This window comes from Mchenga conophoros, linkage group LG15 (assembly GCF_057382185.1).
Source record: "Mchenga conophoros isolate Kocher_MC1m ecotype Shallow Benthic linkage group LG15, M_conophoros_male_GT1.1, whole genome shotgun sequence".
Classification (NCBI taxonomy): Eukaryota; Metazoa; Chordata; class Actinopteri; order Cichliformes; family Cichlidae; genus Mchenga; species Mchenga conophoros.
The window spans coordinates 17597722-17610260 of record NC_140540.1 but is presented as its reverse complement, the minus strand read 5'-3'; the positions used below and the strand labels follow the sequence as shown (position 1 = coordinate 17610260).

Below are 12539 nucleotides of genomic sequence, written 5' to 3'. Positions count from 1 at the left end.
AACACTGTAGTTCACCAAAGTACTTAAGGACATCATTTATCCACCCACTAAAAATGAGGATGCAGCTTTTAAACATGATGACAGATTAATTGTAGCAGTTTTCATTAAATCAGATGCTCTTCCTTCATCTTTACTCCAGATTTCTCTCGTGAATGTGTACTGTTCTTCAAACAGTCAGATTACATCAGAGTCACTCTTGTGTTCCCGATACTCTGTGTATAATCTCTCGCTTTCTTTTGTGTGGTTTGCTTGTCAAATCTCACCTAGTTCAGATATTTTCTGCTGTTGTTTTGGAAGCTTTCTTATTTTACTGCCAGGTATTTATTTATTTTTTATTATTCTTTTTTTTTTTTTTATATCTGAGGTGATTTGTCTTCCTCTAAACTCGAAAGACCAAATGCGCCGTATGCAAAGAAGAGTGGTTCTGTTTTGAAGATTATTTGCCCCACATAGCTGGAGTTATCTGCTTTGGTTCACCGTCTGCCTGAAAAGGTACTTTGGAAAGTTTCGTAGCACTCGGATAACCCTGATATCGGTCTCACTCCCACCAACTTTGGAGTGACAAGGCAATTCAGGAGGGAAACTCAAAAAACCTTCGTTTGCTATCTGAACTAGAAATCCGATTACTTGTGAATCCCCTCCCATGCCCCCTCCACCCCCATGCAGGTCCTTTTTAATAATGTTTTTTATGAAACGCATCCGCCTGACTGATGAGCTTTGAGTTAATGCTGTCTCCACTATGCAGAGCTATACACCTGACCTCAATTAACTTACATGGAAAAGAGAGGAGAGGGGGATTTGAGGAGAAACGGAGGAAGAGGCAGCGCGAGAAATGGCAAAAGTGAGGGACATTGACGTGCCTGGCATGGGAAAGTGACTTGCACTCTCTTCTAGTGGCCATACCAGTCCTTCGGGGAGGAAAATATGCAATTAAAGCAAATCTGCCAAAGATACTGTAAAGCCTGTACCTGCAGTAGCTTGTCGGAAATTCAGGTATTGAAGAATGGGACACCTCAGAAATGCAAAAGCAATCACTGCATTATTACTGTCATTCATTACATCACAGTGAATGTATTGCTGTCATTTAGGACAGGGGCATTTATGTCTTTTTATCAAGTCAGGGTGATTTTGTTGGATAAATGTGAGGATGATAAAAATTGTTTTTGAGAGAGACAGTGCATAGATGTTTTGACTTGGCATGTCTACTGTTACAGATTAAGACATTTTTAAATGACATGCTAGGACAAATACAGGCAAATGAAAGAAAACTCAATTGGTGCTCATATTATCGTATGATAGTATGATGTTTTCAGGGGAATTTCGTAAAGACTTGTTTTCATGTTGTAGAATATATTTTGGAACAATTAAAGGACTTCCTAATGGTGTTCTAGGGTGTGAGCATTGGCAGCTGCTAAACCCTTTTGCCTGTATTGTATGTGTTAGAAATCCTTGCATCAATGCTTACTTGGGTGTAGCTTAAAGCTAAACTCATATCGACTCTTCACTTTCATCTGAATGCAACCTACCAGGAGTAGGTGTTTTTCAAATGTATTTATTTTTTCTTTCTTTCTTAATTTTTAATCTCAAAGGAATTATTGCATTATCTGGGCATGTTACATGGAGCAGTGCCTTTGGCCTGCAGTGATAAAAGAGATTAAAACATGTCGTCCTTCTCATGAGAAGGACGACATGTTTTAATCTCTTTTCAACTCCAGGCGCTTGGACATCTTCCTCGTCTGTGCACTGTTGCTAAATTGTGTTGTATGTCCCTGTTTTCCTGCTGCTAACACAGCTGGTTAACTCAAGGTCAACTGTTCCCCACGTAACTGTGCTTCTCTTTTCCAGCATCTCTCTATTTCCAATGGCAACTTTCACGTGGATGCCTCCTTCATGCAGACCCTGTGGAATGTCCAGCCTACCTGCTCATCAAGTAACATGGCAGTAGGTAAGCTTAAAAACCCCAACAACCATGTTAACATATCTTTGTGGGGACCAAAAATTGGAAGTTTACTATACTTGTGGGGACCAACAGGCCCTTATGGGGACAAAATCCCCGTCTCCACAAGTTTGAAGACATTTCTGAGACTCAAAATGTGATTTTTTTTTTTTTAGTGTCAGGGTTACAATTAGGTTAGGGTTAGGTTTAGACATTCATTTTTGATGCTTAATGTTAGGGTAAGCAGCTAAGGAAAGCATTATGTCAATTAGATGTCCCCACAAGGATGTGAAAACACAAGTGTGTGTGTGTGTGTGTGTGTGTGTGTGTGTGTGTGTGTGTGTGTGTGTGTGTGTGTGTGTGTGTGTGTGTGTGTGTGTCTAAATAAAAAAAATCTGTTTAATTTAAACTCACAATTTTAAGTTAATGTTTCAAAGAAAGTTCACCTTTTTATAATTTAAAAATTTATTATTTCCTGTCATCATTTTAATGTACTGATGGTGTTTGAAAAACAAAGCAGCCATATATTAGAATAAATGATTTCTTTTTCATGAATAAATGGAACTTTTTTTTTTTGCCTTTTAGGTTTTTTAATTGGTGGACATGTGATGCGTCTCTGTCATGGGCATGATGAGAGCCTGACCATCCCTGGAGCAGACAAGAGTGAAGAGGAGCAGAGGTTAGTAATTTAATTACCGTATTTCCCGGACTACAAAGCGCACCTGAATATTAGCCGCACAAGCTAAAATCAGGGGAAAATCCTGTTTTGTACATACATTAGCCGCACCTGACTAAAAGCCGCAGGTGTTTCAATGTTGACTTATCATATGTAAGAGAATATGCACAAAGGGAATTGTCAGGAAAGAGATGGCTGTTTGGAGACACACCCCTTTTATTAATATTTTGAAAAACAAGTTATGGGTACATATTTGCACATGTAGTACATAACAGTAACCTATAGCACACCAGAAAAATAGATTCGGACTACCTTTTAGGCTCAGGTGAAGTGACACGGAGAAGAAAAGTCAGTCATTCACCATCTTTCTCTTCTTCCTGCACTCTAAAACCACCAAAGTCCTCTTCTCCAATGTCGGAAACGAACAGGCTCAGGATGGCTTCGTCATCCACTCTCCGCTTCTCTCCTTCGTTGTCACTTTCAAAACCAAAGAAATCCTCGTTGTCAGTGTCAGAGTCGAACACCCTCAGAAGGGCCGTGGCGGTGTCCTCCTCTCCATCATGCAGCAGTCCAGCCCTTCAAAATCCGTTGGTGATCGTGGATGTTTTCGCACTTTTCCACGCTGTCAGAATCCACCGGTGGAGTTGGGCATAACTTGCTTTTCGCAAGTTTATCGCCGCTCGTCATCCACGCCTCCCGCTGAATGCGTAGCGCTACTTTGAAGTTTGTTTTTCGCGCTACTTCGTACGGCACTACGTTGCCTGGCGGACGGACATGTGACTAACATACCACTCTTGAACCTCGATCCTTCCGCCAGGCAACGTAGTGCCGTACAACAGCGGAACAAACAAAACAAATCGTCTTACGATATGACAAAAATCATGGACAATCCATAGAAAAGCCGCACCTGACTAAAAGCCGCAGGGTTCAAAGCTTGTGCAAAAAGTAGCGGCTTATAGCCCGACAATTACGGTAATTAAATTAATAAAATCTTTCAAACTAACCATTGGGGAAAATAGTTTTGAGGATGATTAATAATAAACTAAAAAAATGTTGTCACTTTTAAGCTTCACTTTAAAACTGAAAAAAAGTTTTTGGTTTTTTGTCTTAAACTGTGAGGAAATACTGCAAACGTTTACACTTACCACATATGTTAAAGTTATAGGAGGAGTTCAAAATTTACTTTTCAATCCACTTTTTTGTGTTTGTTCTTTTGACGAAAATTCACCTGAGGCCTCTTTTCTTTTTTTCTTTTTCAATCCAAACTCTTTCTGTTGTAATCCTGTGTGAAGGGTTACAAGGCTGTTATTTATTGAGAAGCACTGAAATAGCCTTCAACCCAACAGTTTTTTTTTCTCCCTCCTGAGTCACTATCATAAAATATAAGAATCTCTTGTTTTCTGACCTGCACAGTAAGGTTTAAGCAGGAATAATCATATATATGGAGACACTGTGATATTTTTCTTGAGAACATCAAAATGTCTCCAAAAACAAATTAATCTGGAGCCAGATTTCCCTCGGGATCCAGTTCACAGAGGGTGTTTTTAGCTTTAACAGAAGCATACCATGTTGGACTGTTCATGTTGTTTCTGTCACTTAAATTACTTAACTGAGGCCCACATTTATTTCTTCTGCTTTTAGGATAGTTAACTATGAGGCTGGCAAGGGAGCATCAAGGGCCCGTTCACTGTGGAGAGTGGAGCCACTGAGGATCAGGTAACATCTGACTCAAAAACACAAATAAAATAAATAATATATGTTTATCTCAGAAATTACACAAAGGGATTGTTTTATTTGAGTGGGATATAAAAGAACATGAAAAAATTACATATTATTATCTAAACTGGATGAGGTGAGAAGTGGTCGGCCTAAAAAAATTACCTACAGTAAATAAACAGTATCTGAAAGTTATGTCCTTAAGTAACTGGACACAAACAGGGGACACAGGACTTAAAATCAATACGGCCGTTCAGTTAATCCTTCTACTGTTCACTAACGGTTCTTCACAAATGGTCTCAGTGGAAAGGCAGCTGTCACAAAGCCATTCTTAATGATGGAAATGGGGAGAAATTACTTTGCCAAATTACACAATAATTAGAATAACAATCAGTAACAGAATGTCTTAAGGGGTGATTATTCCAAATTTTTAATTTTTAGTTCAATTTGTCATCAGTTATGGTCAGGAGAGAGGCACAAAGTGTGTCTCTACAGCCATGTGTAGCCATAGCGGAGGTTTGGTCATGGTTTAGAGTTTGCATTTCAGCCAGTTGTTTTGGGGATCTTGTCAAAATTAATGGAATTATGAATGCAGAAATGTACAGTACCATCTGGAAAGCATTGGATTGGCAGCTTTTCAGCATGACTGTAATGCCAAACACACTGTCAATGTAGGAAAAGCATACCTGGATTAAAGACGCACAAACACACATGGATTGGCCTCCCCTGAGCCTAGATCTTAACATTTTTGAAGCAGTGTGGGATCATCTTGAGCGGGGGGGGGGGGGGGAGGACATCAGTGTAGTGCAAACTCTGTTTCTCCATTATATACTATATTCCTATTGAGGTTTCCTTAGGTTTCAATAAATGACTACAAATATTTCCCTTTATTTAACAAAATACAAAGAAATTGTGGGAGGCTATAGGTTCCCAGGTTATATATAAACTTCATCTATCTCTTCTCCGAGCTGTCAGTACCAATTAACTGGCAGAGTTTCCAGAATTCGAGGCTCTGTTTACCACCCGCTTTGAACTACCTCTCTTCTATCACCGTCCCCCTTTCTCTCACATTTTCCTTTAACTGGCCACCCACGCAATTTTTCACCAGTTACATCGGCTGCCAGCTCTCACTGGGAATTCCTGTCAGACTCAGTACACTTTCAAAGTGCCACAGGTGCGACTATTAAGGCTCATGTCTCTACTTTTGACTTAAGGGAGAATTGTGAACAATGTTTCCCAAATTGCATCATCTGTAGAGAGAAACTGGAGCTGCTCTGAAGTTGATATGTGAAATCATTTTAGTTGGTAGTGCAATTAAAGGTTGTTTTTTACATGCATTTGAACATTCTTTTAAATAGGAAGAAGGGAAATATGGTAAATCCTACATTACTGGTGCGATATTCATTTCCTAGAATGAAGTCAGCTTTGTATTTTCAGAATAGTTTGGGCAATTTACGCAAATAACTCAGTTGTCTAGAGCACTTAGATCTAAATATTGTGCCTGCAGAGTCTGTGTTAATATAACGTGTTTTGTTTTGTTTTTTCTGTAGAGAAAACCTGGCAAAAATAATTTAAAAACTTCTTTTCAAATATTAAATTATGTCGACAGTCTCAATTTAGAGTACCTGTTACCTGTTATTGCAACAAAAGAATCAAATCAACCCCCCGTTGGTTCCATGGTGGGGAAAAAATAGAAAATGCTGAGAAAGTTTTTTTTTTTTCTAGCGATTACTCAATGGAGGTGGATGTGAGAATGAACACATGTGGGTGGGTGAATTCACTACTAGCCTGGAGGCTATATTCAGCAAGCTTCACCTAATGCAAACAGTCCATCTCCTGACGTGTGCTGCATGTGAGAAAAAGCATTTTCCAAGCCTGACTCTCCTTATGCTGTGAAAACAATCACAGATGACCAAGTCTAGAAATTTCAGGGCAATGTTGCACTCAAAGCTTGTGACACCAGTTCTCTGTGTTTAGCTGGAGTGGTAGCCACATCCGGTGGGGCCAGCCCTTCCGACTACGCCATCTCTCTACTGGCCATTATCTTGCTCTGACTGAAGACCGTGGACTGGTTCTGCAGGACAGAGTGAAGTCTGACACCACGGCCACTGCTTTCTGCTTTAGGGCCTCCAAGGTCAGTGCTCTGTTTGCCTGTATAAACATACTTTTTCACAACACTGTAAATTATTTTCTCCCTTCCTGATTTAGTATTTTTTTTTGTGTCTTTCTCACACTTAAATGTGGGAAAAAAGCTATCAAAATATATCTGGCTCTGTACGAAATAGTAATTGCACCCTTTGTTAAATCTCAAATTAAATGTGATTAACTACTTTTTTTGGTTTTGTTTTGTAGAAAGCAAAGTTTAATTTCCCTATCAGACCTGTTGATTCAAGAAATCACTTAAACAGACTCACAAAGCGAAGTAGAGTTAAAGATCTGAAAATGGAACACATCCTGTCACAATCTAAAGAAACTAAGAAACAAAGTCACTGACATCTATCAGTCTAGAAGGGGTTTCAAAGCCATTTCTAAGGCTTTGGGACTCCAGCGAACCATGGCTAGAGAGGCATTATCCACAAATGGATAAAACTTAGAACAACCTTGCCAGGAGTGGCCCGCCTACCAAAATTAATCCAAGAGCTCATCAACGACTCATCCAGGAGGTTACACAAGAGCCCAAAATAACATCTAATGAACTGCAGGCCTCACTTGCCTCTATTAAGGTGATTCTTATGATTCAGAAATAAGAAAGCGACTGTACAAAAACATCTTGATGTGCAAAAAGTTTAGGGAACAATTTTTTTTATTTTATTTTTTTATTTAACATAGGGCCACGTAGGTTTGAATAACTACCTTAAGTAATAAAATCATAATTTAAAAACTCTCGTTTGTATTTACTCTGGTTATCTTTGTCTAATATTTAAATTTCCTTGATGATCGGAAACTTTAAAGTATCACAAATATGCAAAATCAGGAAGGGGGCAAATACTTTTTCACAACACTGTATACTATCTGTTTTAAAGCTAACTCTTATGTGCGCTTTGAGCAAGGCAGTTACAAGATCTGGAAGCCGTTCTGGGGGGTTGATGTAAATAAATGTTGTTAGTTAACTAACCTCATTAAAAGAGGACTCAAAATATCTCACCCTGACTACTTCATCAACAACTCCCAAAGCGAGTCTGTAAGCCCTTAATGAGCTCATGCCATTCCACTATAAAATAACCTTTTCATAGCTGCTGAGTTGACAACACTGTAAACGTTGGAGCAGGCAGTCATGTTGTCCATGTGCAATTGCAGCTGTTTTCAATTAGGGAGAAAAAATAAATTCACCCTCACCGCTGCAATATTAAAAATAATTATGATGCACTGATAGTGTTTTTCTTTTAGATACATACTTTGTAATCTCTTATTTGCCTTTAGTCATTTCTTTCCTGCAGTTGCACATCCATTTTTCTCCCACTCTCACTCTGTTGAACTCTGAGGGTTTGTGCGGCTCTCATTTGATAGCATGTAGTCCAAAAATAATGACTTGACGCTGGATATTACCACGAGAGAGGAGCACACGGTTTACTTGAAACAGTAATGGAAAGTCTTTTATTTATTCCCATGAATTTGGTACACACTGTTGTGTAAGTTGTGCAGTAGAAGGTAGCACAGGAGTGTGATAAAACTACAGGTTGTGTATTTTTTCTTTCTGTTGAGCTGTGATTTTTTTTTTTTTTTTTTTTAACCACACCCAATAGGAGAAAAGACTAAATTTAGATGTATTTTTGTGCTGAACCTCCCTTACCTGAAGAGAGCCAGCCTTTTTTTTGGGGGGGGGGTTTACTGTTTTTATATGTGAACAATCCAAAATTATTATCCTTTGTTAAAATCGCTACAACCACATAAAGTGCACACTGAGTCACCTTCACAGAGCTCCATTTGTTCCCATGGATATCCCTTTATCCCCAGTGGATGCAGTGTAAAAATCCCTCTGACTCGCATCACTTCAAAGTCTTTTTCTATCGTACTCCTGGCAATGCAGCAAAACATTGCTCTTACTTAGAACTCATGTTTCTTTAGAAGAATATAGATTGTTTAATAACCCTCTTATTCTCCATCCCTTATCCACACCCCCTGCGCCTGCTATTTCCTGTATCTGGAAAGGTCAAAGCTTCGCCATGTTGAACATTGGCTTTAATATGTTTCTCGCTACTTGCTGTCGACTGCAATCAGTGGCATCGCTCCATCTCTGCTGTGCCAGAAATGTAGCAGAGCTAATGAGGCCGGCAGCAACCTCCTGGCAGGCCAATGAATGCATTCTCCGCAATCGGCATCTCTGATTACCATCTAATCACAATACATCTTCATTTGTCACATTTCCAGGCGTGTGTGTGTGTGTGTGTGTGTGTGTGTGTGTGTGTGATTTTATTTCTGTCTGAGTCTCTTTGCTAATCTGTGTATGTTCCTGCTACAGGAAAAGGGAGATACTGGCCCAAAGAGGGACATTGATGGCATGGGCGTGCCAGAGATCAAGTACGGAGACTCTGTGTGCTTCATCATGCATGTGGCAACAGGACTGTGGCTGTCCTACCAGGCGCCAGATGCCAAATCATCTCGTCTTGGTCCCCTAAAAAGAAGGGTAAATGCATTTTTTTTTTCTTTCTTTTAAAACTTGGATTTGGACTTGAATAAAATCAGCCTTCTGGGATTTTCTTACCTAGATGATTGAGTATGCATCAATAGACTTTGCAGTAACTTTTACTAATGTAGCTGGGATGTAGATGGGACCATTCAATGAACAGTTTAATTTTGCCTGTTTGATGAAAATAAATTGACCAGGGCTCTGTCCCTGCAGGACTGTCACAGCAAAACAATACATAAAATACACGTTGTTTATGTTTATTTAGATGAATCAAATTAGAAGCTGAATAGATCTTCTTCACACTTATTCAGACCCTTCATAGGGTATAATTACAGTGTATATTTAAGATACAGGTAATTATGGTCCCATTCCATTAAGTGCAACACCAGCAGCTATGCCCACCTGAATTGAACATGACCATAACAAATATTAATTATTACATCTCTCTTCATGCTGAATGTCAAAATAACTGCTATGAAAATAGCCAGGTAATCTGTTTTTTATTGGTCAAGGACAAACTTTTAATAAGTTTGCACCAAATTCTCTTCAACCTCCATATGCACAGCGCACTGTACTGTCGTTAGTCACTTGATTATATTTTACATGACCAATAAACAAAAGAAGTACTGCTGACCGGCCCCAGGTTTCCTGTGTGTTTATGCTAAAATGACTTTATTGGAAAAAATACTCCATCTCAGCATATTGTACACTAAAGTAATCAAGGTAGTATAATGAAGTTCTTGAGCAGAGCACTTCTGCTACTGACCCCTTCATCTGCTCCAACTAATAATATATAAGCCAGTCGATACTTTACTCCAATGGTGCAAATTAAGCAGAAAAGAAGGGGACTGGACTTCACAAAGTACAACAACTTCTTTTTTTAAGCTCCTCAGACTACCATGATGTGGATGACTGAGAACCTACACAGAGAAATTAGGAAGTAACTCACAGACAGTAAAACTCTGGGTTTGTTGCAGTTGTCCACTTTGCATGGTTGGATAAGCACCTGTTTTGGGGTTGTTGTTTTTTTCTTTTTTTATGGTTAGCATGAGTAAACAACTGCTCCAGGAATAATTACGAATAATTTATTGCACAGCACATACTGTAGTGATACAAATATGCAACATATATAGCTGCCATCTGTTTACAACATGACCATAAATGCCTGCCATTCCTCGAAGCCAATGAGTGCATACGCAAATAACACACAGTCAGAGCAGTGGGCTATATGGCTGGCCTTCCAAACACCCAACCAACTCAGGTCAAATGTTTTTCTTTTGGAACTGAAAACAATGTTTGCGGATGACACAACCCAGAAGAGCTAACTGATCAGGCTAGGAATCCGCAGTCTATTTACACCTATAGGCCAGTGGACTCTTTCAATGATGAGCAGGTACACATCCTGGACAGAGAGGAACGCTGGTTTGAGCGGTGAGTCAAGGAGGCCATCGAGGAGGACACATCTTTCACCATCTTACAGTGTTGTGATTGGAGCCATTCCCCAACTCTCTGTGACTGGTCATGACAATATGCATATTTATGATCATGAAACTGACCCCACAGCCCATTGTTAGTCAATGGTGCTAGTGTCAATCATTATGCAAATGTACTGTTTATAAGGTTGGGGAAACCTGCAGTCAGCTGAGACTGAAAAAGTCATATGAATGAGTGACAAAATAGAAAACACGACATCCAGATGAACAGAATCATCTTTTTTGGGATTTCCTTACCTGGATGATTGAGCATGCATTAAAAATGTTAGCCTTGGATACATCAGATGTGGTCACCCACACTCCACTCCCATCTTTTCTGCAGACACACAGAGAGTGCACATGAGGCTGAAACCCATTTAAACGTGATAATTGGCCACGTGGAGGGTGACAGTTAGTTTTGGGTGAGACAGAAGGATTAGGGTGGCATATAAACACTGCTCATCGCCGGGCGTTTGTCCAGGGACATCAAATACCACGTCGTGCTGGCGCCAGGCAGACCTTGCAGCCTTGGCCGCATGCCAAACCACCAGACGTGTTGGAGGTGACGGGTGGTGGGTTTACACTTAAATCCTCCCCCCACCCCCCCTGTCTTTTTTAATTAGGCTGCTTGATTACAGTAAGTCAGATTTCACTGAGCATCGGTGTTGTAAACTCACTAGCCATAGAAGACTGGCACATCACAAAAAGTGATTACATATATGCTTTTCGTTCTTACACCTGTTTATTTTAGGTTTTATTTTAGAATATTTGAGATATTACACAGATTAGTTTTCAAAAGTCTGACAGGACAGAAGTTTCCAGCAGGTTACTGGCATCTTGTTGCATCCTAGTTTAAAAAATTAATATTCACATCTGTGTTTGTCCTGCTAGGCCTGCCTACATTCTGAGGGCCACATGGATGACGGGCTCATCCTCCAGCGCTGTCAACATGAGGAGTCTCGGGCTGCACGCATCATCCGTAACACCACGTTCCTCTTTACCAACTTCATCAAGTAATTCTAGGAGGGTCCTCTTTGCTTCTAGCAAAAACTCCACACTAAATTTTTGTAAAATGTTACACATTGATCCACCCTCTCTGTCTTTTCTGCCTTTTTTTCCTCCCAGAGCTTTGGACAGCATTGCAGCAGGAGAGTCTACAGCAGTGGCCGGTTACGTTGAAGAGGTGCTACAGACACTGAATGATTTGATTGAGTACTTTAAGCAGCCCGATTCTGAGCTGGAGCATGAAGAGAAGCAGTGTCTTCTCCGTTCACTCATCAAACGTCAGGACCTCTTCAAAGAGGAGGTGAGAGTGGGTGGTGTGATTAATTTCTATGCAAAAAGAAAACCTCTCATACACTGATGTTTCTCATTTAGATGATGCTATGCAGGAAGTGTTTTTTTTTTTTTTTTTGTGTGTGTGTGTGTGTGTGTGTGTGGGGGGGGGAAAAAGTGGTTAAAACCTTAGGTTCTTAAATGAATGTATGTTTCGACTTTGGTTACATAAATTTAATGTATTTTAATGAGTCCCTATTAATCTTTCATCATCTGTATTTGTTTAACTCCTTGCTATTCAGTAATTATCAATTCTTGTAAAAGAATACACAATAATTATGTGTATATCTTTTATTTTTCTCAGGGTATGCTGAGTCTTCTGTCCAAATGCATTGATCGAATGAACCTGTACGACAGTGCAGCCCACTTCGGGGAGGTGGCTGGGGAGGAAGCTGGCGCAGCGTGGAAGGACATTCTCAACCTGCTTTATGAACTCTTAGGTAAACAGTTGAGTGATGGATCACATGAAATATCCACATCGTTTGTTTTTTTCTTCTTTTTTTTTTAAAAACACTGTCAGCTGTTGGTTCAGGGTAGACGTGTAGTATTTATCTTCCTTCAGTGTCTTCATTGACTGAATTTGCCTTCTCTTCTATGTTTCTCATCTCACTAACCCCCCACCCCTTATTTCCTGTATTCCATATTGTAGCTTTTAGATCATCCTTAATGCCTCATTTCTTTCCTTCCTTTCCTTCGCTTCCCACCTTCTTTATTTTATCTTTTTTCTACTCCCTTCTGTCTTCACTTCCTCACTTTTTTTGTTGTTCACATTCTCAC

General features: G+C 39.7%; 1 protein-coding gene across 4 annotated transcripts in view; it reads left to right on the top strand.

Annotated features, from left to right (window-relative positions):
- ryr3 (ryanodine receptor 3) overlaps nucleotides 1-12539 on the top strand; it is a 114640-nt gene that overhangs the window by 32544 nt on the left and 69557 nt on the right. For all 4 annotated transcript variants that reach the window (XM_085248289.1, XM_085248288.1, XM_085248287.1 and 1 more), the window contains 8 exons: nucleotides 1846-1945; nucleotides 2522-2615; nucleotides 4254-4328; nucleotides 6306-6462; nucleotides 8788-8952; nucleotides 11319-11440; nucleotides 11553-11733; nucleotides 12067-12202. In XM_085248289.1, the coding sequence (XP_085104415.1) occupies nucleotides 1846-1945; nucleotides 2522-2615; nucleotides 4254-4328; nucleotides 6306-6462; nucleotides 8788-8952; nucleotides 11319-11440; nucleotides 11553-11733; nucleotides 12067-12202 (1030 nt within the window). The remainder of the gene's footprint in view (nucleotides 1-1845; nucleotides 1946-2521; nucleotides 2616-4253; nucleotides 4329-6305; nucleotides 6463-8787; nucleotides 8953-11318; nucleotides 11441-11552; nucleotides 11734-12066; nucleotides 12203-12539) is intronic.